The sequence below is a fragment of the Haemaphysalis longicornis genome, unplaced genomic scaffold (assembly GCF_048455015.1).
Source record: "Haemaphysalis longicornis isolate Haplotype H1 unplaced genomic scaffold, Haemaphysalis longicornis Haplotype H1 scaffold_14, whole genome shotgun sequence".
NCBI classification, from domain to species: Eukaryota; Metazoa; Arthropoda; class Arachnida; order Ixodida; family Ixodidae; genus Haemaphysalis; species Haemaphysalis longicornis.
Window position 1 is genome coordinate 26,647,119 of NW_027526245.1, and position 24,779 is coordinate 26,671,897.

Genomic DNA, 24,779 nt, shown 5'->3' on the forward strand with positions numbered 1-24,779 from the left:
AGATTCGTTTTTAACCATCTTTCTCGTAAGAAAGGGGCAGACGTAAGAATAGCCAAGTTAAAGGTAGTGACGACCACAAGCTCCTCTGTTTCCTCAGTGTTCGCATCTCAATTGTGAAAGTGGTCGAATTTCTATTTTTTGTATTGCAGGCACAAAATGCTTAAGCATTATTTCTCGTGGCACCAGTTGCTGGTAAATTTGTTTTAAAAAAAAACGTGTCAAAAGATGCTTGTCGATTTCTTGAAACAAGGTGTCAAAAGAAGCAGTCCCCAAGTGGGCATACATCAGCAATGCATGTGTTCATGCTTTCATGGAAAGACGCCCCTACCATTTCAGCAAGGGTTTTAACGCTGGAAGAGAAAGGGGCGGGTATCGATGTCATACTGAATGTAGATGAATGGATGGCATGCCATTTATAACGAAGTCGCATGAATGGATCTTTGTGGAGGTCGTTTTAGAAGTTATATAAAAGTGCGCTGGTATTGAACGCTCCACTTATCGCGTACAAAGGATTGAAGTGGGTTCATCCGGAAAGTTTCACCTGCAAGGTGGAGCCATAGGTACAGCACATGACTGTAAAAGTGCATTTTCAATGCCGTTTTACAGGCGAAACCGTGGATAACACTTCCGTATTCTAAACGCGAACCTACAAGGCTGGTAAAAACCGAGGGAGGGGGTGCTTATCTGCTACGGTTGCAGTGGTGTGGAAGGACTGTCGCGGAAGCCACGTAGAAAGGCAGCCAGAGAGTTGATAGCCCGTCCGCTCTGCTGATGATGACCAAAATACTTCGAGCGCAGGGTGGGAGATGTTTTTATGCCCACGCGCTTCTGCGAGCCGGTTTTTTTATCATGCTTAAGTCATAATCCCCCGCCGACAAGATGAGCAGCTCCAGCTCGAGGGAACATGGTGTGCTGAGGCCGACACACTAAATCCACCCATGCAGCTGGACAAACAGGTGGTCAGAGGCAGCGTCTCTCTTACAAGGCTCAGGCGGGGCACGGCGAAGGGCAGCGGCGAATGGAAAGCAAAACTACTAATGGCTGGCATCAGCGTGAACATCTTGCGGCCCAACCAGGGTCCAGATGAGCGGGCCACAGTATTCTTCAGAATGTCATGTAGGATAGTCTGGGGGATGGGGTTGCACAAGGTCCGCAAGCCTTCTAGTTAAAACCAAAGGGTCAGTATCGGTAGCCATGGGGCGGTTAACAAGTTCACAGCTACCACAAAAACCAAGGTCCTCTGCAACCACTGAATGCGAAAAACCGTAGCAGACAGCGTAGAACAAGACAAAGTTTATCCACATAACTGCACCAGTGCGTCGATCCTGGAAGAACGAGGAGTTGCCATGCCGACCGGCTGAACCACTCATCTCTACTGGGTTTCGCTTGAGGGCGCACCGCCACGGCCGGAGACGGGAGCTTGTGAAGCCACCGGAAGTACCGCCGGTTCTTCCTGTAGGTGGTCGTCTGCTTCGCTACACTGCGAGCGCGATGCGAGTTTGCCGGCCTGCTACCGTTTTTAAAGCAAAGCTATACCCTCCTACGGCGGTTTCGCTGCGAATGCGCAAGTTCACCTTTTGACCGCAGACACACCCCGTGCGACACACCCATTGAAGCGCATGGCGTGATCCGCCCGTACAGCTTTCGGCGCTGCACACAAGGCCCCACTTTCAGTCGTTCTAACATGAGCGGTGGCGGCCGCGGCGGTTGCTTCCGATCAGCTGATCGGCAGCCGACCACCCACGCAGCGTCCCACGCATGCGCCGCTGGGTCGTCTCGGGCTACGTGACTCGTCTTGCGCCGTGTTCGCCGTGAAAGAGGAACGTCGCGTTCGACGTAAATGAAGGCATGGCCAGTCCTCCTTCTGTGAGCGTTGCACAGGATCGAACGGCTTTGAGGCGTGGTCGGCAATATAGCTACATCGTAGGTTAACCAAGCGAAACCAACACTCAACCAGACTAGGCGAAGCTTTTGCTTTGCATATCCAAGGTTAGCTGTGCTGAGCCGCAGCCATTTTTTGGATCGTATTTCGTTATTTTTTGCGGTTACTTGCTCGTGGTTAAATTGCAAATCAAATGATCATAATGGCTATGCAGGCGCAGATCAATGTTTCTTTTATGCGCGTTAGAACAGACAACTCTGCACGTAAGACGGGCTTTTTTCTCTAGTGCGCCTGTCAGGCGCAGGCCCCTTTCACTGAAGCACCTTATCTCGGTTTTACGGTCTTTTGTTTTCTTTTTCTAAGGTACACGCACTCATCGCGTGTTGCCAACAAATATATTTTATTGTATTATTGTGATTTTGCTTGTGAAGCACTGCATATATTTTGTTTCGCCCACGTTTAAGGAATTTCAAAATGTCACCTTAGGTTCCCAGGGTTTGTTGGGAAAATAAAGGCAGGTAACAAAAGTACCTCTCAGTGAAATGGAGGTGAAAACATTAAACCTTAAACGTTTCTATCCTCGTCCTCTTGCTTTTCGACTTCCTCCTCCTCCTCCTCCTTCTCTTCTTCTCCTTCTTCTTCTTCTAAATAAGCAGTGTATAAATCTCGTGTGTGGCATGAGGCATTTTAACTTGAAAGGCAAAGTTTCGACCGACTACCGTCAAACCCGTTTATAGCGAACAGTAAGATTCCACGCGATTTGTTCGCTATACGAAGTAGTTGGATATACCCAAACCACTTTATGACGAACTTGGGTACTAAATTTTGAAAAAAAGAATGTGGACAATTCATTGAAAACGTGAAAACGAAAGAAAGACCATGCCACTAGCCATGAATAGCAATATACTCGAAAATAAATTTCTTGCAAAGAAGGATAAAACGATTTGCGCAAGGCGGTAATTTTTGCCTGAACACTGACACCTGGAACATACCTCCTTTTCCTACCTACTACGAACTAGAATCTTTGCAGCACAACCTAACAAAATTTGAAATAGATGTAAAGCAGAACACCCTTTTAGATGCGGGGCATCTCTTGCTCTGAGGCATGTCCCTCCTGCGTCGTCGGCGTCCATCCGCACGCCACCTGCGCATGCGCGACTCTCCTCCGTTCGTCTCTCCCACAGCTGTGCGCAACACTCTCACTCCGCCGCATTAGCATAACGACAGCTGGCGCGCTTGGTTGGCGCGCGCTTCCCTGCGTTAACGCTGCGTTAACAGCTGCTCCGGTGCGCATGTGCGCGCATGCGCGACTCTCTCCCGTGGTCTCCTGTCCTTCAAGCGCTGTGAATATAAAGCGGGTATCGCTAAGCGGCGGTTCAGTCAGCTCTCGCTCTCGTTCGACTTCGCGTCACTTTGCTTCACGACTGTGTGCTTGACTACGTCGTACTTCACTTGATTCTTCCATGAAGAGGTTACGGAAGCGACGGTCCCTTCAGTGAGTGGTGTGACACAACCCACTATCAGCGTCACCCCAAGCTACGACCGCTAAGACCATAAGCTACGACCATAAAGTCATCATTCTTAAATGTAATAAATGGCTGGGTGGTGGTCGCTAAAACACGTGTACTCTCTCATTTCGCGTATGCATGTGCATGAAAATGTAAAATTGCCCCCATCGTCCGCGTATGAGAACATCCGTATGTGATGGAAGGCATCCTACACGTTCACAATACGTTTCACGCGATGTAGAGAATCAACCCAATGGAAACGCCAATTGAACCCCCAGATGCGCCGCATCACACCTGGGTTCCCTCGCGGGGAGATGGGGGCAATTTTTCATTTATGGAAACTCACCGATATTTTATATTTGATACTAACTCATGAATCTTGAAATATTTGTGGTTTTTCCCTGTAGCACTTCTTTCTTTTTCGCAGTTTCTGCGTTTATATCATTTAGTTTGTAACCTGTTATACTGAATGCTATTCGTGCTGTGTTGGAGTCAAAGACCTCAATCTGTTTTGTATTGTCCGCGCATACGCTTTTGTTTATTCAGACAATTTTCAAACCCTATTGCATTGTAATTTGTTACGTGCATTTGCTTTATCTCTTTTCTTATGTTCAGAACCAGCGTTGTTTGCTATCATGTTCTAATTCAGTATTTCTGTTGCTATATCTTATGTTTTCTTGTGTGTAGTGTCTGGGAATTTTCGGAAATATTCATGTTCATGTTCCATATATTTCTGTACGGTATGCATATACCAGGTAACCCACGCCTTTCCTTGGCCCGTGGGCCTAGGTCAAGTTGTCTTGAACAACGTGCTAACCCAGAATCTTTCTACATCTTTCTCTAGTAAAGAAATTGTATTGAATTCAATTATATAGCTCATCAAGACAATGTGTTGAAGAATTCGTTTTACTGTTGGGCGCATTTTGCTTCACTTAAATTCTTTGTACCACCAGAGAGAAAGAGAAGGAGCGACAAAACTTCATTCTCGAAACAGTCCTAGTCCCGGGCGTCGTGAGACGGCTGGTCCGTAGAACTCCCAGAGGTCCTCACTAACACGAAGGCAGTAAGCCGCCAGGAGTTCTTGCGTCTACTTGACATCCGCGCCAGGACCCGGGTTCAACCAGTCTTCCCAGGAAGCTATGCGGGATCGCAGGTGTGGTGGTAGGTCTGGAGGATGACACTCCCAGTACTGGTAGGTAGAAAGGGAAGTTGGGTGTAGGGCAAGTGGGACGAGACAGGAAGCCACGTATGGGGTGGAAACGGGGTGGAGTAAAAAGAGAGGAGGATTGTGCTTTGTGGACCACAGATGCGGCTTCATGGGACAAGGTAAGGTGGGGGACTGGGGAACACCGCCAGGCTACTTGCGCGCAATACACACAGCTGCTGTCAGCGTGCCTGATGTTTGAAAATCTTTTGAGTACCAGAGGGGTACACATTTGGCCACAACATGGACGGATCCGGGGAGAGTTCTGGGGTAAGCACGTGTGCTAGAGCATTGCTGTCCAAGTTGGCGTGGCCGGGGACCCATTATCTTGTAAGTAGGATGGACACGAAGAGCGTACTTTAGGGTGTCCGAGGTGTGTGGGGTGTCGATAAATATTTTGTAGCGCCTCCTGCGAGTCACTAAACCCAAAAATTGGGGTGGCACGGGGTTCCACCTTGACTGCGTATTGGACAGCGGCGGCTATGGAGAATTCTTTGAGGGTTGTACAAATTGAGGAGTTTTTGAAGTGGACGATGGTGTTTACGGACCGGGTAGGGCTATGCAGGGCGATAGCACCATCTTTAGAAGTGGAGTCAAAACTGGCATCCGTGAAAAAGTTGCAGCACCATTCTGTTTAAGCCAATCAATGCGCCTGTTCAATGCTTTTGTGCGTTGTTGCCTGCGGACCAAGTTTTGAGCAGGGTAAACGTGGCAAAGAATACTCTCAATTACTAGATTTTGGAAGGACGAGGGAGGAGGTTCTGGAGGGATTGGGGGACGACTGTCTGTTGGGTAGTTTAAGAGGGTGAGAATCGTCCGACCTGAATCAGAGAGTTTTAACCGTTCAAGCTGATCGCGGAGGTGAGATGTGATCCGTTTCTCGAGAGCATTGTGGATGCCCAGGCCTAAGACGCTTCGTGTGACGTCCTAATGAGTTATCCCCACAGCCAAACGATTAAGGGCAAGGAAGGAGCCTTCAATGAGGTTTGTCTGGGCCAGTTAGGGGCGGGGTAGTGCACGGTGTACAGGAAATGAGATGTCGAGAAAGAGTCCACAATGCGGAGAAGCTGAAGCTCTTTGAGGCCTTCTCTGCAGTTAGAAACGCGCTTTAGAAAATGTGAGACCTGGCAGATCTCGGAGTGGAGGAGTTGTAATTGAGGAACAGCACATCCATTGCGGGGAAAGGTGAGGCCCAAAATTTTTAGTGAATCCACTTGTGGCATAGGGGCCGCGCCAATCGATAGCTGTAATAAAAAGGGATCCTAATCAGGGCCTCGTCGGTTAGACACCACTAAAGGCCACATTTAGATACAGACATTTTAGTCCCGATAGAAGATGCATGGTCAAGAATGGTGTCGCAGGTCAATTGTAATGTTTCTCGATATGTCCGGGACTGCTGGAGTTCACCCAAAGGGTAACGTCATCCGTGTAAATGGAAAGCTTGCGGACGGGGATCCTGGCTAGCCGGCGGGGCAGGGTTGACAGGGCAAGGTTAAAAAGAGGGGGTAGAGTATAGCGCCTCGAGGGGTCCCTAATGTGAAATAGGAGGGGGTAGCCTGTAGCCTGTGAACCGGTATTCGAGTAAGCGGCAGGGCGGCTCGAGGGGAAATCGCCAATGTAATTGTACATGGAGCAGCCGCATCCCGTTGAGGCCAATGTGTCGAGGATGCGGGCATGAGAAACGCAATCGAAGGCCTTTTCTAAGTGTAGGGCTAGAATAGCGGCGCGCAATTGGGCTGAGTTGGAAATTTTGTACACATCCTCTTTGACGTGGAGTAGGGTGTCTTGGGTGGAGAGGTGGGCTCGGAAGCCAGACTGGGTGCCAGGCAAAGGAGCGTGATGTGAGAGATACGACTCAAGACGAGTGAGAGCCTCACGCTAGAGTAGCTTCGCGAGACACAAAAATAGAGCAAAGGCCGCCAATCGCGATTCTAGGGTAAACCCAAAGGGTGTAATTGAAGTCCCCCATTGCCAGACGTGGCGGTGTCTGCCGAGTGCTTGTGGGGAACACTGAATATAAGGGCGGTGGTACACACTGACTATTTGCATTGTTACCATAACTGTAAATAAGACGACTACCCAGTGGGTCATAAAATTTGGGGAGGATGGGAGGGGGTCGATAAACGGAGTAAATGGAACGTGTGAGGCTATAAGATTGATACTGCAGAGTGAGCTAGACTCGGTGGAGTTCTGTGGAAATTGAACCTATTTCCTTCATTTCAGAAGAGTGACTTGCAGCCATCGAAAATTAATTCTGACATTCACTGGCTGAACAAAAAGAAAAATACAATAATCTTCAACAAATACTCTCAATTAACAAAGCCACTATGCAAGCTAACATTGAAGCGATACACCGTGCAATGCATAACTTCGTGCAAGTACTGGTAGCCACCAATACGGCCCCAACTCCTGCACCGAATATTCCAATCCCGCCTTTCGATCCCTGCAATGAGCAAGAGTCAGAAGCCAAATAAAGTCCGGCAGTGGAACTGCAGGGGATTTAAACGAAAACGCCCCAACCTGGAGATGCTTTTGTCAACAGCTCAGTTATGGCCTCACGGGAACCAAGCCGCAGAGTAAAACTAATAGGGTACCAAACATTTCAATCTAGCAATACTCCATATAGAGCTACGCTAGGGCAATAAAACATCCCCGATGAACGTCAGCAATTTGATGGCATCAACATGCCTCACGATATTGTCGTAATATATATCCCCCCAAAAGAGCTGACTTTACATACTGAATGTATACAGCGTCCCTCGGGCAAACGCCCACGGCTTTACCCAGCTTTACTCAAAAAGAGATGATGATTCCTTGCAACTGATGCAAGGACAATTTCCTACTTGAGGAGAAGCAGGAATCGTATGGGCTAGTTACCGCAGCTAGGCAACAGCGTCATATGTCAGAAATACGGCGGCTGCTTTGCAATGCAGTGCGCATACCGCAGCCACATCAGCACACGGTCACTGCGCCGGGATTTTGAAGTTACGGTGCTTTCCGTTGCTTGACACAGTGCGCCATCTGAGGGAGCGCGCGACAGGGAGAATGGTGGCGGGAACCCTCACTCTTTTCGTAAGGCCTCCACGTTGCGGGAAAACTTTCGCGGCTGATGTATGGAGGGACGCCTCCCTATCCCAACGTCCAGTCTTGCCAGTAACAAAAGTTTTATCTTGTTCCTGTCTAGTTTATGCAAAATGTGCAGGACCCAGGGTTCGGCTTTCACAGCTGTGAGTATTAGGCCCTTAGAAGGCCTAGTTTTTCAGTTGGGTCGGGTATGAAAATGTGAATATTTGCAGCTGATGACAACAGCGCTGCAAAAACACTGCGTGAAACTGCTTAATCAAAGAAGGCTGTTCGTTGAACATGGCCGGCACAAATTGAAATTTGGTCCTTTTTTACTGGATTCAATAATTACTCAATGAGTTCTTCACCTGCAAATAATTTCTCACGCGTAAGTGAGCGGCGTGCGGTGGCTGATTTTATTCCTTTGTAGCTTTACTCCGGTACAACTTAAGAACGACCACGGAAGTCGTCCCTCCGCCTCGTCACCGCAATGTCTGTTCCTTCACGCGGCGCAAAGACTGCCTTAGTGCGAATGTTTATATCGTGACACGAGTCGTTTTCATAATTTTTCGGACGTAATGTAGATATAAATTACTGCCACCACAAAGGAGAAACTCAGTTTGACAAAGTAGACAATGCCACGAATTATCCGCTATCCCCTTTTGAAACTGCCGCGCCTTGTGACATCCGGGAACGTCCCTCCGGCGGAGTGATACACCCCATGAGCTGCTGCCGTTCTCAATTTGTGCCCGATTATAGCATACACACCCGCACTTAGTTCGGTGAGCAGAGGAACATTAACATTCTAAAAAAATTGTTAATATGCTGCTCGTAACGGCAGTGAAAGTAATAAAAACAATTGAAAATAATGCATAGTCTTTCAAAGCTAGAAAACTCTGCACGAAATCAGAGAATTGTCCACAAATGCGTAGCGATTTTATGGCGCTGGTATAGAGTGTAAGTTCTTTACATAAAAGTGTTGCTATGAGTAGTTTCATTTATTTATTTTAGTAGTGAAAATGAGTAGTTTCATTTACTCATTTTAGTAGTGAAATGAGTTCGATTATTACAGCAAATCCGTTTTGTGTCCGCACGTAAAAATACCAAAAAATTGCCGAGCACGCCCATGTGAAAACGGGGCTCGCAGCGACCGCCCGGCAGCTAAAAAAAAAACAAGAAAATACCGAGCGCTCATGTGTGCATGCCTCGCCACGACCGCCCAGCGTCCCCTATGCACGTTCGTCAAGCCAAGCGTATCCACTTTTAGGGGCTTTTTTTCTTTATTCGGCTTTTGCGGGAGGTGCATCAAATGCCTATTTTTGATCTTGCAAGAGATTTTTGTGAGAATTTTACCTTTCTATTTTTTTTGTGTTTTCCAAAACTCTGTGCGACCAGTTGCCTGCAGTTACGCTATTATAACGATTACAGGTGTTACTTTCACGAAATTCTGGTCACCATTTCCATATTTTTGTTCATGTTCTGGAGGTTTTTTGCGTACTTTACTCGTTTATTCTTCGCTTTTGGGGGGAGATGTATAAGGTGCATATTTATGATTGTGTCATATCATTTTTGTGCAAAATCTTATTTCTTGTACTTCTTTTTTAAGTGCATGCACTTTATAAGCGACCCCAAACCATCCACCGCCGGCATCGGCGGCGGCGGCGGCGTCCGCAGTGCTCCTCTATAAAGAAACAGCATCCGGCGCCAGGTTTCGATCCGAGGACTTTGCGGCCGCAGCGCGACGCTCTACCGATCAAGCCACGGACGCGACGGTGATATCAGTGTTGACGCGCCTTATATCTTTAACGCATTCAAACTACGTCGTCAGCGGCGTGCGTTGGCGACTCAGCGGCGTTATAGCGGCTTGATAACTGCGTGGTGTACACGTGATACTACAAACCCGATGGAAGAGATGGAAGAGAAGGCGGCGAGGCGGTGGGCTGCGGGGGCCGAGCGCAAGCGCCGCAAGCGGGCCGACAACCGTGCATTCGCACTTTCACATTCTCCCCCTCGGGGAAATGCGGGGGAATTTTTATTTTTTGGTTTTTCGAAATGTTTTCCGACCTGCATTTCCACAGAAATGGAGATTTAGTGGAAGCAACACCTGTCATCGGTATATTAGCGTAAATGGAGATAATTGGTCGGGCGGAATTTTTAGAAACCAAAAAGTAAAAAAAAAATTGAAAAAATCAAGTTTTCAAAAAATGATCTCACAAAATCGAAAATATGCACCTTACACATTTCCCCCTAAAACCGGACCCTCAACAAAGAAGTACGCAAAAAACCGTTACAACGCCAATAAATTACAGCAAAAAATTTCCCCGCATTTCCCCGAGGGGAAGAATGTGAAAGTGCGAATGCACGAGTTGAATTTGCGCGGTTCGGTAATGTTCGCGAAAGAGAGATCACACACACACACACAACTACAAAGAAAGAAAGATGCATTTATTCACAGACACCTATTTGTGTTGATTGCTAGAGCGGATTGCTAGATTGCTTGATTGCTAGAGCGGATCTCAGCTTTGAAATTTCGTGTCAGTACTCTAGCCCTTCTCACGCCCGATTCCTGACCAATCCCCCACGTGGGTATGTGCCATGTCAGCGGCCAGGCAGCGCGCGCCCATCTCCCCCCGTTGCCAAGGAAGACGAGGAGCGCGCGCACCCGCAGCTGTTGCTATGTGGACGGACGGCGGTCACCGGAATTCAGGGTCGCTTATAAAGTGCATTCGCACTTAAAATACGAACCGCGTAATGTCCGGCATGTAACGTGTAGCCTGTAAGCCACAGGTGCCCTAGTGTGCAAGAACGGACGTTATTATCGTTCTTGTCCAGTACATAAAAGGCCACCGCTGTAAAAGGTTACCAAAATACTTTTGAGTTCGTAGGGCAATAGAAACCGGGTATCCACAGCAGGATCTAAGCGCGTTAGCCCAATATTACTAGCCTGTTGGGGGTTAAACTTTTATTGCCGGTGTCAGATTACGAAAAACCGTGCTGCTTACGACTGATTAGATGCATGCGGCCGCTCGGGCGAATATGGTTTATTCTTCCACGTCTCTACAGTGCTGTTCGATGGACTCTGAAGGCCTTGCGTCAAGGTCCAAGTAAATGGCGCCATTGAGGACATCCGCATTAAGTGGAGCCAACAGCATCAAAACATCATAACGAAGCCAATCTTACTTATCAATCACAGGAAAGCATATAACATGAGGATCCAGTGGAATATACAACGCAACCTCAGTCTGTTTCCATCGACGCAGCAAGAGTTGACCTATCAGCAATACCGCTGACGTCATACCTCGTGACCGTGAACAGGATGTCACATGAGCGCAGCAGGTGCACCTTCTCCCCCCTCAGAAGCCTGATTGTGAGGCAAAATAACGCACCCCTTCTTCAAGCGACGACGATGGTTGAACGTGAAGCTTTCTCTTGCCAGTCGTTGTTAAAGTTTTCCAAACGGGTTCGAACATGTGGAAAGGCCGCAATCAGATGGATGCCGGCTTCGTAACTCTAGGGACCCAGGATCGCTTCCGGCCAGGGGAAGCGTTTTTTTTTTCACTGGGCGTTTTCGCGTCACAGACGACATCAGTTTGAACGCTGAAGCTTCACTTTAGAGGTGTGGCCAGCCTGCCTGTCGAAGTATTTCGCACAAAAGACGAAGGCAAATGAAGGACGGCACGCCTGGAGGATGTAGCAGTAGTTATTTACAAACATCGCCAGGAGTTCCTCAAAGACAATGTACTTACTTACCCAACCCGCATTAGCTTCCTTTCACACAATTTGAACCCGTTTGCAATGGCGTGTTATTAAAAAATTAGTGCCTATCCACTCAGTGAAGAAGGATGACCTGGAAAGATTGACACAGTCCACGGAGGGCTGGAAACAAAACACCCTTGTTTGTAATTTGCGATGGAGGACACTTTCTAGCTGATTAGCAAAATTAACCTTCGAAGTACCCAAAGTTTGTTCTTACGCACAAACATGGAGCTGGCTGTGTCCCCTTCGCGTCATAAGCGTCTTTCTGTTTGTGCAACACACCAACCAATCCCCTCTACCATTAACGACACCGGACAGGTACCACTGGGCTCGTCGTGCAGCGGCGAATATATTCCGGATGAGCAGCAACTCGGCAGCTGGTCACACGCCAAGTGTCACGAGTGAAGACTGCGTTCTCGCAAATGCACAAACACCAAATACTTTAACGCGAGAGATGTAGAAAACGGGAATGGAAAACTTAAGCACACAAACGGACTAGACGGGTAAATACACTCAGGGGCGGACGATAGCGGACAAAGTTATAGAGGACGAGTTATGCTATTGTTTACGGCGATCGCGGGGACGAGACAGTCGGGAATGATGAATCGCAGCTGCATTTCTCTGTAGTTTACGTAGAGTAATGTCGGGCGAACGTAGCAGGTTTCTGTAGTTGTTGAAGAGGGGTTGTCTTGGTGGCCAGGAACGTTATGGTGGCCGACGATAGCGGCAGGAGGAGAAAGCCTAGGCCTGCGCCGAAGCAGGGCCCCGCTGCCGCGCTTTGCGACACCGGAACACTGCACACTTGTGTGGCGCACCTGCTTCTCCCGGCAGCGTCGGAGACGGATGCCGGGGCTACACCTCACGGGTACCTCACCTGTCCGCGTACTTCCAAACGCTTCGCCGCACTGCGAACCACGTGCCATCTCTCTCAGCGCCCTGGAGAACGTTAATTAAGCTTGGTATTAGGCTGCACCCCGAACCTAATGCGACCTCAAACAAACCAAATCTCACCATTTATAACAAAAGCAATACGTATAATGGTGCCAAGTACAAATTCTGCATAAAAAAATTCAAAGGTAGACCCACCGTGGCTGAAGCCCGGACCGTCAGCGCCAGTACCCACAACTCTACCTGGAGACAGATTGTAGGCGGGCCAGTTGGTACACCACTGAGTTGCAAAAAGCACCGTGTTTGTGTAGATTGTAGGCGGGCCAGTTGGTACACCACTGAGTTGCAAAAACACCGTGTTTGTGTGACCCTCCTATCGTCCTGGTCCTGCGCTTTTTGTAACTCAGTTATCTACCTCGAGGCCACAGAGCCGAACGGCGGGCTCCTTTTAGCAGCAGCTCAGTAGAATGGCGCACACTGACAGCACACATGTCACGTGGTGGCGCTGTGCAGCGAGGCGTTCGGAAACACGTCACCAGTCCACCTCTTCTTCCTCGAACTTTGCTCCTTAGTACGCACATAGCATTCGGTGGATTCGCCGCTCTTGATACGCTGCATCGATGCCTCATCACTTTGTCAATAATTTTCAAAGACAAGAAAATGGTAGAAAAAATGGATACACACAGCTAAAACCCTCAAAGAAAATACAGTAGAAACGACAGATATATACAACTTCAACAACGCAAAGAAAACACCTCAAAACCACAACATATATAAAGATGAAGGGTTTATGAACCATACCGGCCGCATGTGGGAGCTTCGCTGGTTTGTACGTCTGTACAAACTGTACAAACATCTGTACGTTGTTAATGAAGGCATTCTTATTTAGTCCAGTTTTCGCAGGAGCGCTGAGAAGGTTCAAGGTAAAATTTTGCTCCGGAGCCTAAGCCCCAAACAGGCGTTTGTTCTGACCATTATTACACCCCCAATTAAATTCTTTTCACACCGAGTATACATGCTGGTACTTCTAATATATGATTTCAGTTGCTAGTGCTCATTTATCCCTGTCTTGCATACGAGACGAACACCGCAGGAACAACGCCATGTCACTCGGTCTCCAAGTTAGCTAGGGTTGGATTGGGCAGATAGAGAAAGAGCGAGAGATATGGAGAGATAGAGACAATGAACGCTTAATAGAGCAAACGGTGGTCGTTGAGCCGTCACTCGGTGAGGCGGGTTCGTCTCAGTCCGGTACCCTTAGCAGCCGGGATTTTTAGATGCGACTGCATCTGATTCACTCGCCTTGTCCATGCAGCGTCGTCGGCGTTGTTGTCGTCCGCCCCTCCGCCATTCTCCTCGCCGCGCCAGCTGCGTTCTCCGCCGCTCACCCCCTCTCCTCTCCGATGCCCCTCTCTCGCGAGGGGCATTGGATTGGATTCGAACGGATTGGCTTGGCTTGGCTTGGATTGGATTGGATTCGATTTGGATTGGATTGGATTACAGTGGATTGTGTTGGATTGTGTTGCGTCACAGCCGCCGCAGACACACTGGCGCCGGCGCATGTGCAGTACTCTCTCTTCCGCGGTCTCCTCTCCTTCGGGCGCGCTGCGCATATAACCGGTGTGCCGCTTTCCGTTGGCCTTTCGGTAGACGGTTGCTCTCCGCGTGCGGTTGAACCCCCCTCAGCGTCGCATCACACCAGGGTTCCCGCGAGGGGAGGTGGGCGTAATTTTTTTTTGGTTCCCGCCTCCATACGAAACGGTCACAAAAGTTGAGGAATCCGTAACATTAGCGAGCATCACTCAAAATGGCCCAATAGTTTGGATTTATGCGACGCCTATAGTTTGCGCAGCAAGGTTAACTGTGCACAGCCTATAGTTTGTGTAGCCTTAAAAATTATACATTCCTTTCATTCCCCTGTGTTACGAAAACATAAAAGAGCAGACGTGGACATGCAGATGTTGTCTTATGTGAAAAGTTACAAAGCGTTAAACGAAAATTTTTTTAAAGGCGAGCCTGAACGTTTTGATAGGGAAGTGCACATTTGCCCCCGAAGTGAACGGTGCACGGGATGGAGATTTTGAGGCGATTTCTACTCCATGTGCCTAGCGAGCAACCTCTACGTGAGTTTTCAAGAAAGTAATTTTAGAATAAAATCGTGCCGCACATAATCTATTTATACTTGCAGCCGCATAAAATAGAAATTATTCTAATTGCACGAAGCCCTGCTCCGTTTACTTTTTGGGGCACCTGTACATTCACACTATACCCTCAAAAATTTTCCCGCTACGTCTCAATGCGTTTCGAACACAGCACGAGTTCCCGCCATCATTCTACCCTATGGCGCGTTCCCTCAGATGGCGCCCTATACCAAGGAACGAGAGCGGTCAGTTAAAATTCTGCCGGAGTGACCGTGGCTTATGTGGCCATAGGTTGCGCACGAATGCGATTCCGTTTCTTCAGTAGCTGCGCAAAATCTCGTCCCGCAAATGCTAAACCGTGCTCACATGAATTGGAAGGAATCAACATCAGCATTATTACGCCTGCACATAAAAACAATGAGAAATAGCTTAGGACGAATCTGTGAATATTGCAATCTCTTTGTTCTGCAAAAAGCCGCACGGGAGTCACCGGTTGTGCCCTTATCACCCCTCCACAATGCGGAAGAGGACAAGGTTAACAAACAGTACCAACTGATTTAGTACAAGCACAACATTGGCACTGGAACGAAAACACGTCGAAATGGTTACGAGATACTTAATTACATGACCGGCGCGAACATAGCTGGCCGCAAGAAGCTCGCCGTCCAACTTGCATTTATACGCATTGGCACTCATCGGCTTGTTAAAGCAACAGAGCTCCGTATTCAGGGCCTGAATATTCACCAGGATGGTTCCTCGACAGGATGGCTGAAAGCATGCGAGGCAAAATACTGCTAATGCCATTCGCCTCATAAGCCGCAATTCATCAAAAGTGGGTGGTGTAAAAACGGAGGTCACTCGGAGGCTGGTGTGCGCTGCGCTGCAACCACGATTGGTTTATGAAGCACACTTTCAGCGTCCCGCCGTTTCTCAACATGCTAAACTGGAAGTTAGTAATCCAGAAGCCATGCGACCTATCACCGCCTTCCCTCGCATAACCCCGATACCGGACATTCGAGAAAAAGCTCAGCTCAATACGGTTGACGAGACAATAGCGCAATGCCGAGCTGTGTGACTGTGAAAGTATTCATGTCTGCAGAACAGCCATGCACTGTACGACCACAGCAATTCGGACACCTGGGCTTCCCCGGAAAGCCAGGGTGACCTTCCACCCTGGGTTATACGATTATAACCTCCACAAAGACAAGCCATCTGAGAAAGGCGGAAAAGGAGGGGGAAGTACGGCTTAGAGCTGTGCACGGGCCAAAAATTTGGGTGCGAGCCCAGCCCGGGCCCGGTGGTTATCGCAGTAGGCCCGGCCCGACCCGACGAAGAAGGCCGACGGGCCGGTCCGGGCCGGCCGAGACCTTAACTTTATGGCCCGGGCCCGGCCCAGCCCGGCCCGGCTGCGTGTTTCCAATCTGAATACCGTAGGGGCCCGCGCCTGATTGGGGCACGTTTGGAAGCGAAAACTACCTGAAGGTGTTAAAATGCATCTTAAGCGAAATGATAGCAGGCAATACCAACATTAAACAGGCAAAACAACCCCAATTAAACATCACAAGTCCTGCAGACTTGTTATGATCCGTGCTTTTACCGCGTCAGTAACGTGTAGTTTCTTCGATACCATAAAAAACCTTAGTATTGCTTCATTGTACCGGGCCAGCCCGGGCCATCAGGACGGCCAGCCCGTCCGAAGCATTTACATTTCGGCCCGAGTCCGGCCCGGGCCCGGGTGAAAAGTAAGTCGTGTGGTCCGAGCACGGCCCGCAGGCCGGGCCCGAGCTTTCGGGTAATCCCGAGCCCTTACACACCTCTAGTACAGCTATCGCCCTTCCCAAATAACCCGTGACCGGGTGATGAATGTATCGTATACACCGACGCTGCATGTAGAGGAACATGTGGAGTAACGGCATGGACCAGCCTCACTCCCCTTACAAAAATGGGTTCTGAATTTCTGTTGACGTTTCATTGAGTTCTCATTGATTCAACGGAAAATCAACAGAAACTCAATGTTCATTGAGTTTACACATTGAGAACACAACGGAATTTTCGTTGTGGTCCGCACAATGATTTTTCTATTGTGGAGTTCTTGTTGACTTTTTGTTGTATTTTCAGTGACTCATGGTGATTATTTGTGAAACTCAATGTTCATTGAGTTTACACATTGAGAACACAACGGAATTTTCGTTGTGGTCCGCACAATGATTTTTCTATTGTGGAGTTCTTGTTGACTTTTTGTTGTATTTTCAGTGACTCATGGTGATTATTTGTGAAACTCAATGTTCATTGAGTTTACACATTGAGAACACAACGGAATTTTCGTTGTGGTCCGCACAATGATTTTTCTATTGTGGAGTTCTTGTTGACTTTTTGTTGTATTTTCAGTGACTCATGGTGATTATTTGTGGGCAAGTCATCAGCAACTGATGCCAAATACTATCTGCATGCTTCTTCGACATGGTCAGCCACGTGCACTAAAACTTTAATACCCACTGTCCTGGATGTATGAGCCTAATTAGGCAGCATCTTAGCATATTTTTGTGCAGTGTGAGTGTATTAAATAAGTTGCATTTTTCAAGGAAGTTGCATTTTGTACAGGTAGCCAGCTTTCACAATGCAACTCTCAGCGCTTTCTTGTACCGGTACGTATATCCCAGCTGAAAATATGGCAACATATCCATACGACATGCATGATATCATAACGATTTCGAGATGTCTTCAATATCACAAAGATTTCAACAAAAATCACATAACTTTTACGGCATGTTGTCGACACCTTATGAATTCAACGACATTTCGTTGTCCTCAACATCATGAAGGTCCAATATCGCAAAGATTTCAACGACTTGTCGAATAAGTATAACGACATGTCTTTAATGATAAGGACTTCTACTAGATGTCGATATACTGCAAGATTATAAAGGTCTGATATCGTAAAGATTCAAACAACATGTCGAAGATCAACAACATGTTCATGATATAAAGATTTCAACGATGAGTCCTAGACGTTCTGCAACATGTCTTCAAGGTATTCTTACAACATTTCACATATCGCACAAATCAGCGCGTCATGTCTGATGCTTTATGTAACATCTCGCAGACAATATATGTTCTGCCTTGTCAGCATTGGAAGCATGCAAAGTACAAGATACAGCACAAGGTAAAGTACAGTACAAACTCTGATAACTTGCACTTTCAGTGTGATCGAACAAAATTCTAATTCTTGTTTATACTGTTGTTTTATCAATGTTTCTAGAGTGCATATTTCAATTTCAGCCATTCAGTTAACCCATAAAATTCACTTGTCCACACTACAAAATATCCGCTGCTTCACCACCAGCTAAAAATTTGTCTCCAGATATCATTAAACAGCAGCGTCTATATCTGGTATAGACGCTGGACGTAAACGTTTGCGTTCTGATTTTTCCCTTCTAGACGGACGATAGCATAACGATGTCAAGATATGCTTTGACTCATACCACGGCAAGCACAATCGTTTGTTGCTGAAGCCTCGTTTGCTCTTCGTCAACAACAAACTGAATCGGCCGGACAGTTTTTTTCGATTGCGTGTTTCCATCGTGTTTCCATTTCTGCGCAGGCCGGCGGGGGCGGCCCATGTTACATCTTTTTCGCTCGTCGCTGCCGCCCACAGTAGCTGTTTGCTGCACTTATTACGTCGCCGCCACTGCATGCTTCGGTCTCTTTAATACTGCCTTGCATTATCCCCAACTTGTTACAAGCTCAGAGGTTTTCGCTGCTGTATGCGCCTGAAATGCCAGGAGTGACATCGCTTGTAGGTTTAGCGCGATGTTGCTTGTCTGCAAGATCGGTGCGTGACAAACAAGCGTTACCAACACCACAATTCCAACGGCGCATGCCATTTCCTTCGTGGCTACCGTGGCTTGCGAAGAAAAGATCGCGGGTGACCTGCGATAGCTTTGCTTGAGTCAAATAAGGGAGCTCCGGCTCAATCGCTCGGAGTACTAACAATGTGACCTCGTCTGCAAGATCGGTGCGTGAGAAACAAGCGTTAGAACGGCCAGAATTCCAAAAATGCAGCATTGACTAGACACAAACGACAATTTTCATTGCCGGCTGACGTACTTGTACAATCACTTTAGTCGCCCGCTGAAGTCCCGCCTGTATGGCCGAGTGGTTACGCCTCCGATTACTGTTTTGAGGGTCCATGGTTCGAATCCTCGTCGTACTTTTCTTTTTTTTTTTTTTTTCCTGGTGTTGGTTTTATTACCTCTTCTTTTTTAAAACCATAGTTAGCGCCTGTTCCTTGCTTTCAATCACACCGACGTTTGCCACCCTCTTCCAAAACCCAAAGTAGTTCGTTTTCTCGCACCTCCTCTGTAGAGAAACCCGCCGTGAAAACAAAACCAAAACTAACTTTAAAACCTTCTTTACAATGTAAGTATATATGTCAGCTAGTTTACTTTTATTCGCTTTTGCGTTTAAAAACCTCAAATTCAAGTTATAAACACTTTTAATACTTTAAACGCAGGAAGTTAATTACCAATAACACAATTTTCGTCAAACATAGAAATGCTGCTTTGCAGTCTGGCAACTATCACTCCCTTTTTGTGTGTTTGTTTATGGAGTTGGTTTTGTGCGGAGTGGTAGCTGGGGCGAATTGTTCAGTTTTATCTATTTCAAGCTTAAATCATAGTTATAAAAGCTTTATAGGGTGATCCTACGCGTGTGTTGAACACGCGGGAACGGGAAGAACGATCATCGCCTCAACGATCATCGCGCGTCAAAGGTGGATGACATTGCGTCCGAACAAAGTGTCGGTGTCCTTGAAGGGGAAGACCAGCGTGAAGAAGGATTTTAGGCGGGAAACGTCGTTTCTGCTGGGGTGAGTACGCATTTTTTTGTTTTTCTGTTCTTGTTCGGAACGAGTTCTGGTGCTTATGGGTCAGTAATTCGGTAGACCCCCATCTCATTTGCTCTCAGAGCCTATGCGATATAGCATACTTGTTTGGCGCCTTGGATTTACCAGTCTACCGTTTCCGCAGCCGTCAGCATCAATTTACGCTGAAGCTAGACCTTTGTTGCGATGCTCGCGCTGTAGAACGCGACAGCTAATTATTTGACATCACGCAAGGCTCTTCACGCAAACACCGGGGCGTTTGTTTGTTATGTGTCTCTCAAACAGTGCCTTTGCGGCGACTGTTAATTCCGTGCAGTGCGCTTCGCAGCTATTACGCTCGCGAGACCGGCTGCCGCCGTCGCGACCCGTCTCGTGGTCTTCGGGCCGCGATATGCGTCGTGGTATGCGTGCCGTACTCGTGAAGCTCACATTCACATACGTGGAAATTGAAGGTGAATTGCGCGCGCGTGGTCTCGCAGGGGCGCCTGCCCACTCAACTCTATTTATATTGGAGAATCGAACTTGCAAAGGCAAGCCAGGCATTGAAATGGAGGAGCCTCAACTAGTACACACCAGTTCCGATTGAAAGCTAGCGATGCATATGGGCTGCTAGCAAGCGTTCCATGCAAATTAGCATAGCAGTGAGCTTTGCATATATCAGGCATACCCCACTCACAGAACCTGCGTGCCTAATAAATACATTACTGTGACCTGAATTTCAGTTTGGGTGTTGCGGGAATGTTCTTATTAGGCCTTGGAGGTTACTCATTAACGATTAATAATCTGCTTAATGTAAGCATTCGTGGTTTGTGTGTGCTTTTCTTGTATTTCATCAAGTGCCACCACACTCACAGATTATGCACTTTCAGGTGCTGCTGCTGGCTGTCCGGGTTGGCTGGCTGGCTTTCAGTCCAGTTTCAAAGGCTTTGCCAGGGCCCTCCGTGGCCAACTGACACTGCACCTGCTGTACCCAAGTACTGCCTGGCTGTTCCTTGGTGCTGGGTACGCTTTGCCGCCAGGAATAGTCAATCCTTCATCCATCATCTGGCCGCTTGGACCACCCGTTCAGAAGCCAGCGCATTTGCTCAACGCGTCGGTCCAGGCACCGCTGCCACATCAGTGCACCGACTGATTATGTACTTTCAGGTTAGTTATTTCATGTTGGAACCTGTCATAATGTATACCTGTTAGCAGTGCTCTAGCCCCTGGTTATTTGAAACAGTGTCATGAAGCAGTGTTGTGCATTTTGAGTCTGTCATTGCTTAGCAGGGATATTGAAGCGAATCTGGGGCCAATGGCTAAAGTGCAAGAATAGAAATTGAACTGACTTTGAAGCAAGTATCCGTATGTAATCAAGCCAAGCAAACATTTAGGATTTTCGATATGGTTTTGAATTTGCAATACAAACTGGTGTGGAGCTACTTTCCATTTTAAGTAAGCTTACAATATTATCTACTTCAGATCATACTGTTATTAATCACACTATACCGAAAAGTACATACCGCAGTCTGTAGATTTTGTCGGCACTTTTTTCGCAGTCTCTCATGACAGGCACTATTCTCAGTGATTGGAGGATAGCCGAGGTAGCACCAGTCTTTAAATCAGGGACGGTACTTCACCATTAAATTTTCCTAACAAGCACCATACGCTAGGTCAGGGAACATTTCATCCACTCTCAAGTTGCTAATTATTTATAATATCACATTCGAATATCAGCACGGTTTTCACAAGGGTTACTTGAGAATTTTTCGCGTACCCAAGCTGCAGCATAAGTGTCTGATTGATTTTCGATGGCTTCCCGTCGATGAAACGGACCAAACATACCTCCAAAGAACAGAAACGTGCGATAAGGATTGAGCATGAGGGTGATTAAACAGCGCTTCCAAAAGCAGCGTACCACCGGGCGCATTCTGGCAAATTTGCCAGGCTCTAAGTCTGCGATTTAGCGCGACGACCCATTTACGGTGACACTCAAGCGACGCAGGAAATTTGTGCAGCCAATAGACTCCGCACATGCAGACACTTGTTTTGTCATGGTGCACTTCGCACGGTTCTTGCATGAGCACTTTGCGCTTACGCTGATTGTTGGTGCAGCCAGTAACGACGTAATCACGCCTGCCCGGACAAGTAGCTTCTGAACATCGCCAAGTGAAAGGCAATGACGGCAATTTTCCCAGAATTCCGAAAATAAACATCAATTGAGGATAAAAAGGTCAGGCGTCCTGCTGGCAGGACGAAACGTGGCCTCACAGGCAATGCCTGTCAGGACAAAGTGGTGTGGACTGGCCCGCCACCTTAGCGGGTTAGGAACAGAATTGATGGGCAAACGGGACACCTCTTGGAAGAATTAAACGTTCTCCTTAGGCACTGCTAAACTTGTTGCTGCTGAAATGCCAAATAAATGACACCGATTTTCGATGCCGTTCGGGGCGTCTGATATTCACGCATGGCACGGAGCAACAGCGTGGGACTCAGCGTCGTCTGCTCGCCCCGCAGTCCGAAAGAATTGGTGGCGCCCAGTGCAGGATGGAAATTCTTGTCTATCATGTCTGCTGCAAAATATGCCCATGTGGTCGAGATTTCGGCGCATGTAAAGATGCGCAGGTTGTCAAAATTAATACGGAGCCCTCTACTATGGCTCACCTCACAGTCTGTGTAGCGTTGGTGCATTAAACCCGAGAATCAATCAATTATAATTTATGCTTCATCTACATTGAAAAGAAAACACTTGAAAATCTTTGTCCCCCAGGTGGAATCTCTGTCACCGCCACTGTATGTAATTTTATTGCACTCTTACCTCGCAGTCGTTTCCACCCAGATCCTGTGCATAATCGCTCAGCATTGGAAGCTCAGGTGGAGGATGGTCATGCGCTCAACATACCAGAACACTGTCACTAGAGCACCTCTCAAACTCTCGTACTCCTCAAGAAGTGCACAGCATGCCTGGGGGGGCACAGTAAAAACAGTGCCTCTTATCACACGCCACCACCACATGAAATATCGTTGCAGCTTTAAGTGCATAAATTTTCCTTATTCGAGCCACAGTCATTTGAAGCAATGAAAAAAAAAATAAGGCAATCAGCGCGCGGAGATGACACAGACAGTGCAAAATTACCTTATCTGAGCCGCTGTCCGCACCTGTCCAATTGTCACGCCAAGTCAGACCATCTTCAAGCACTGCCCTAGCATTTGCTTCAAGAGAAAAAAAAACTCGCTGTACTAGCATTCGTCGTGCAGCCTGCTTCGTGTCTGTGGTTGTAGGAGGCGTGAACAGCGCAGTGCGAAATTTCGAACCAAAAACAATGCTGGGTACTCCTTACAACAAGGCATTCGCAAACCCACAATCCTGCAGAAAGAACACCAGCCACACAAAAAGTTCCTGCTAGCACCACGCCGCAAACCACATTTCGCGTATGACCCTCGTGCACTGCTAGCCAATGAAAAAATGAAGGAGCAAATTGGCCTAGTTGTAACTAGGGTTCACTCTTTTCAATTTAAATAATTTAAAAAATCAATAACAGTCTGCTCATTTTATTTTGCTGAATCGGGTGCTAAAAAAAGCTCAGTTTTTTATGGATAGTTGCATGAGTCAGGGCAAGGCATCGTACTGCCTACTTCGTGTGCATTACAGCCATCTGACTATTTTAGCCACATAACCTTTCATCCAGTTGACCTAACAGCACCCAAATGGTTTTTTTTTTGCCTTTCTACCACAAAGCAATACACCCACGGTGTACTGCAGTGGGCACTTGGCAAACAGTTTAATGAATTCTTGAAACGCTTGTTTAAACAAGCCGAAAGCATGTTGAGGTATGCATGTTCACCCTTAAAAACTAAAAATATACATTTAAATTAAATCTATTTGAAAAGAATTTTTAGTGGATCAATGCCAAGATCTGTAAATGAATTACCGTAATATTCTGAGAAATTGTTCATGGTTACTCAAACTCCTCATTGTCTCGATCCTGGAGTTCATGTTCGTTCAACTGTTTCGGTTTTATTTTCTGCTCGCAGGTTGACATTGGGGGCGGTGTGCTAATTGAGAAGGGGTACCTGGATCAGCTGGTGCATGCGTGTGCGAGTGGCCCTGGCAAATTTGCCAGGGCTCTTTTGCGCCATGTCTTCACTCCGGAGGAGCTCAAGGGGAAAACTCTCTTTGGAGGGAAAGGCAAAGCCCAGGGCGACGCTCCTACAAAGCCAGGGTTGGACCAGGTGCGGGTGAAGGCTGTGGTCGGTGAGTGCACATGATTTGCATTTAGAGTGCCAAGAACAAAGCTGTCATCTTTGTCAACTTGTAGCTAATCACCCGTTTTTCTTCATGTGCACAGTGAGATCAGTGCATCCCTTTTATGCTTTTTGGGACAGTGTCTATTTTTGCACACTTTTATTACTAATTCTGCGAACTTGCAGAACACGTTTTCATTTTTTATAGTAAATCATAAATTCATTCTATCTCTTGCAGGCTACACGGGCCAGAAGTTTCCAGGTGTGAGCGCCGGTTACATAAAAAATAACCTATCATCGCTTTTGAATCGGGAAATAAAGTAAACAGTGCACGCTGAACACCTTGTTTTTCTTTTTGCATGTCTGCATGAGGCAGAATTTTTAGTCACATGGCATGCACTACTGCCACACCATAAACTCGTGTATTGGTGGTGCGGTAAAATGTAGATTCTTGTTCAACCTACAATGATCGCAAAAACCTTTGAAAGAAATCGCAGCAGAAACACATTGAGCATTCGTGTAAAACTCAACAACATATCAACAGAAACGCATGGGGCACTCGTAAAAATCTCAACAAAATATCAACAGAAACGCATGCGGCACTCGTAAAAATCTCAACAAAATATCAACAGAAACACATTGGGCACTCATAAAAACCTCGACAAAATATCAATACGAAATTCAGTGGAGACTCAACGGAAAGGCAACAGAAACTCAATAGGAATTCGACGTAAGAAATTCAACGGAAAATCAATGAAACCACGGTGGCCACTTTTCCTGAAAAACTCAACAAATCCTCAACACAATCTCAACAGAAATTCTTTGGATACTCAACAATGTTTGTTGAGTGAATTCAACAAAATTTCTTATGAAACTCAACAATCATTTTTGTAAGGGTCACCCCAGCATAGAAGGCCGCATTCCCCACACCTCTGCCACATGCACCCAAATCCTGCTGGAACTGCAGGCTATAGACGACACCCTGCTGCAAGTAGCAGTCTCCAATGAAGCCTTGACCACCATCAATCTTCGTACCGACCTTACGCAGGTGATCCATTATCCAAACATTATGCAACGAAATGGTTATGCCAGTACACAGTCAGTGTCAGTGATCTAGAAAGTCGCTGTTCAGGAGCAAGAATATTGAGAAACAGCATAGTTTACGTTTATTGCGAAAGAAAGCATCTGGCTTCCACCGCCATCTTTCGACCTTCCAACGTTTGCGGTGAAT

General features: G+C 47.1%; 1 protein-coding gene across 1 annotated transcript; it reads left to right on the plus strand.

Moving 5' to 3' along the window:
* Positions 1-18,683: 18,683 nt before the first annotated feature.
* On the plus strand, positions 18,684-24,348 carry LOC144165214 (uncharacterized). Its single transcript, XM_077695332.1, has 4 exons — positions 18,684-19,309; positions 20,194-20,470; positions 23,339-23,558; positions 23,787-24,348. Exons 1-4 carry the CDS (start codon positions 19,218-19,220, stop codon positions 23,870-23,872), a joined length of 675 nt encoding a protein of 224 aa, XP_077551458.1. The 5' UTR covers positions 18,684-19,217; the 3' UTR covers positions 23,873-24,348.
* Positions 24,349-24,779: the final 431 nt, after the last annotated feature.

What these genes read in the sequence shown, in the direction of transcription:
- LOC144165214 (XM_077695332.1), top strand. Translation starts at nt 19,218, where the DNA reads ATGACATTGCGTCCGAACAAAGTGTCGGTGTCCTTGAAGGGGAAGACC. An exon ending in GAAACGTCGTTTCTGCTGGG is followed by an intron (nt 19,310 to 20,193) that starts GTGAGTACGCAT and finishes ATGCACTTTCAG; the next exon opens with GTGCTGCTGCTGGCTGTCCG. An exon ending in GACTGATTATGTACTTTCAG is followed by an intron (nt 20,471 to 23,338) that starts GTTAGTTATTTC and finishes TTCTGCTCGCAG; the next exon opens with GTTGACATTGGGGGCGGTGT.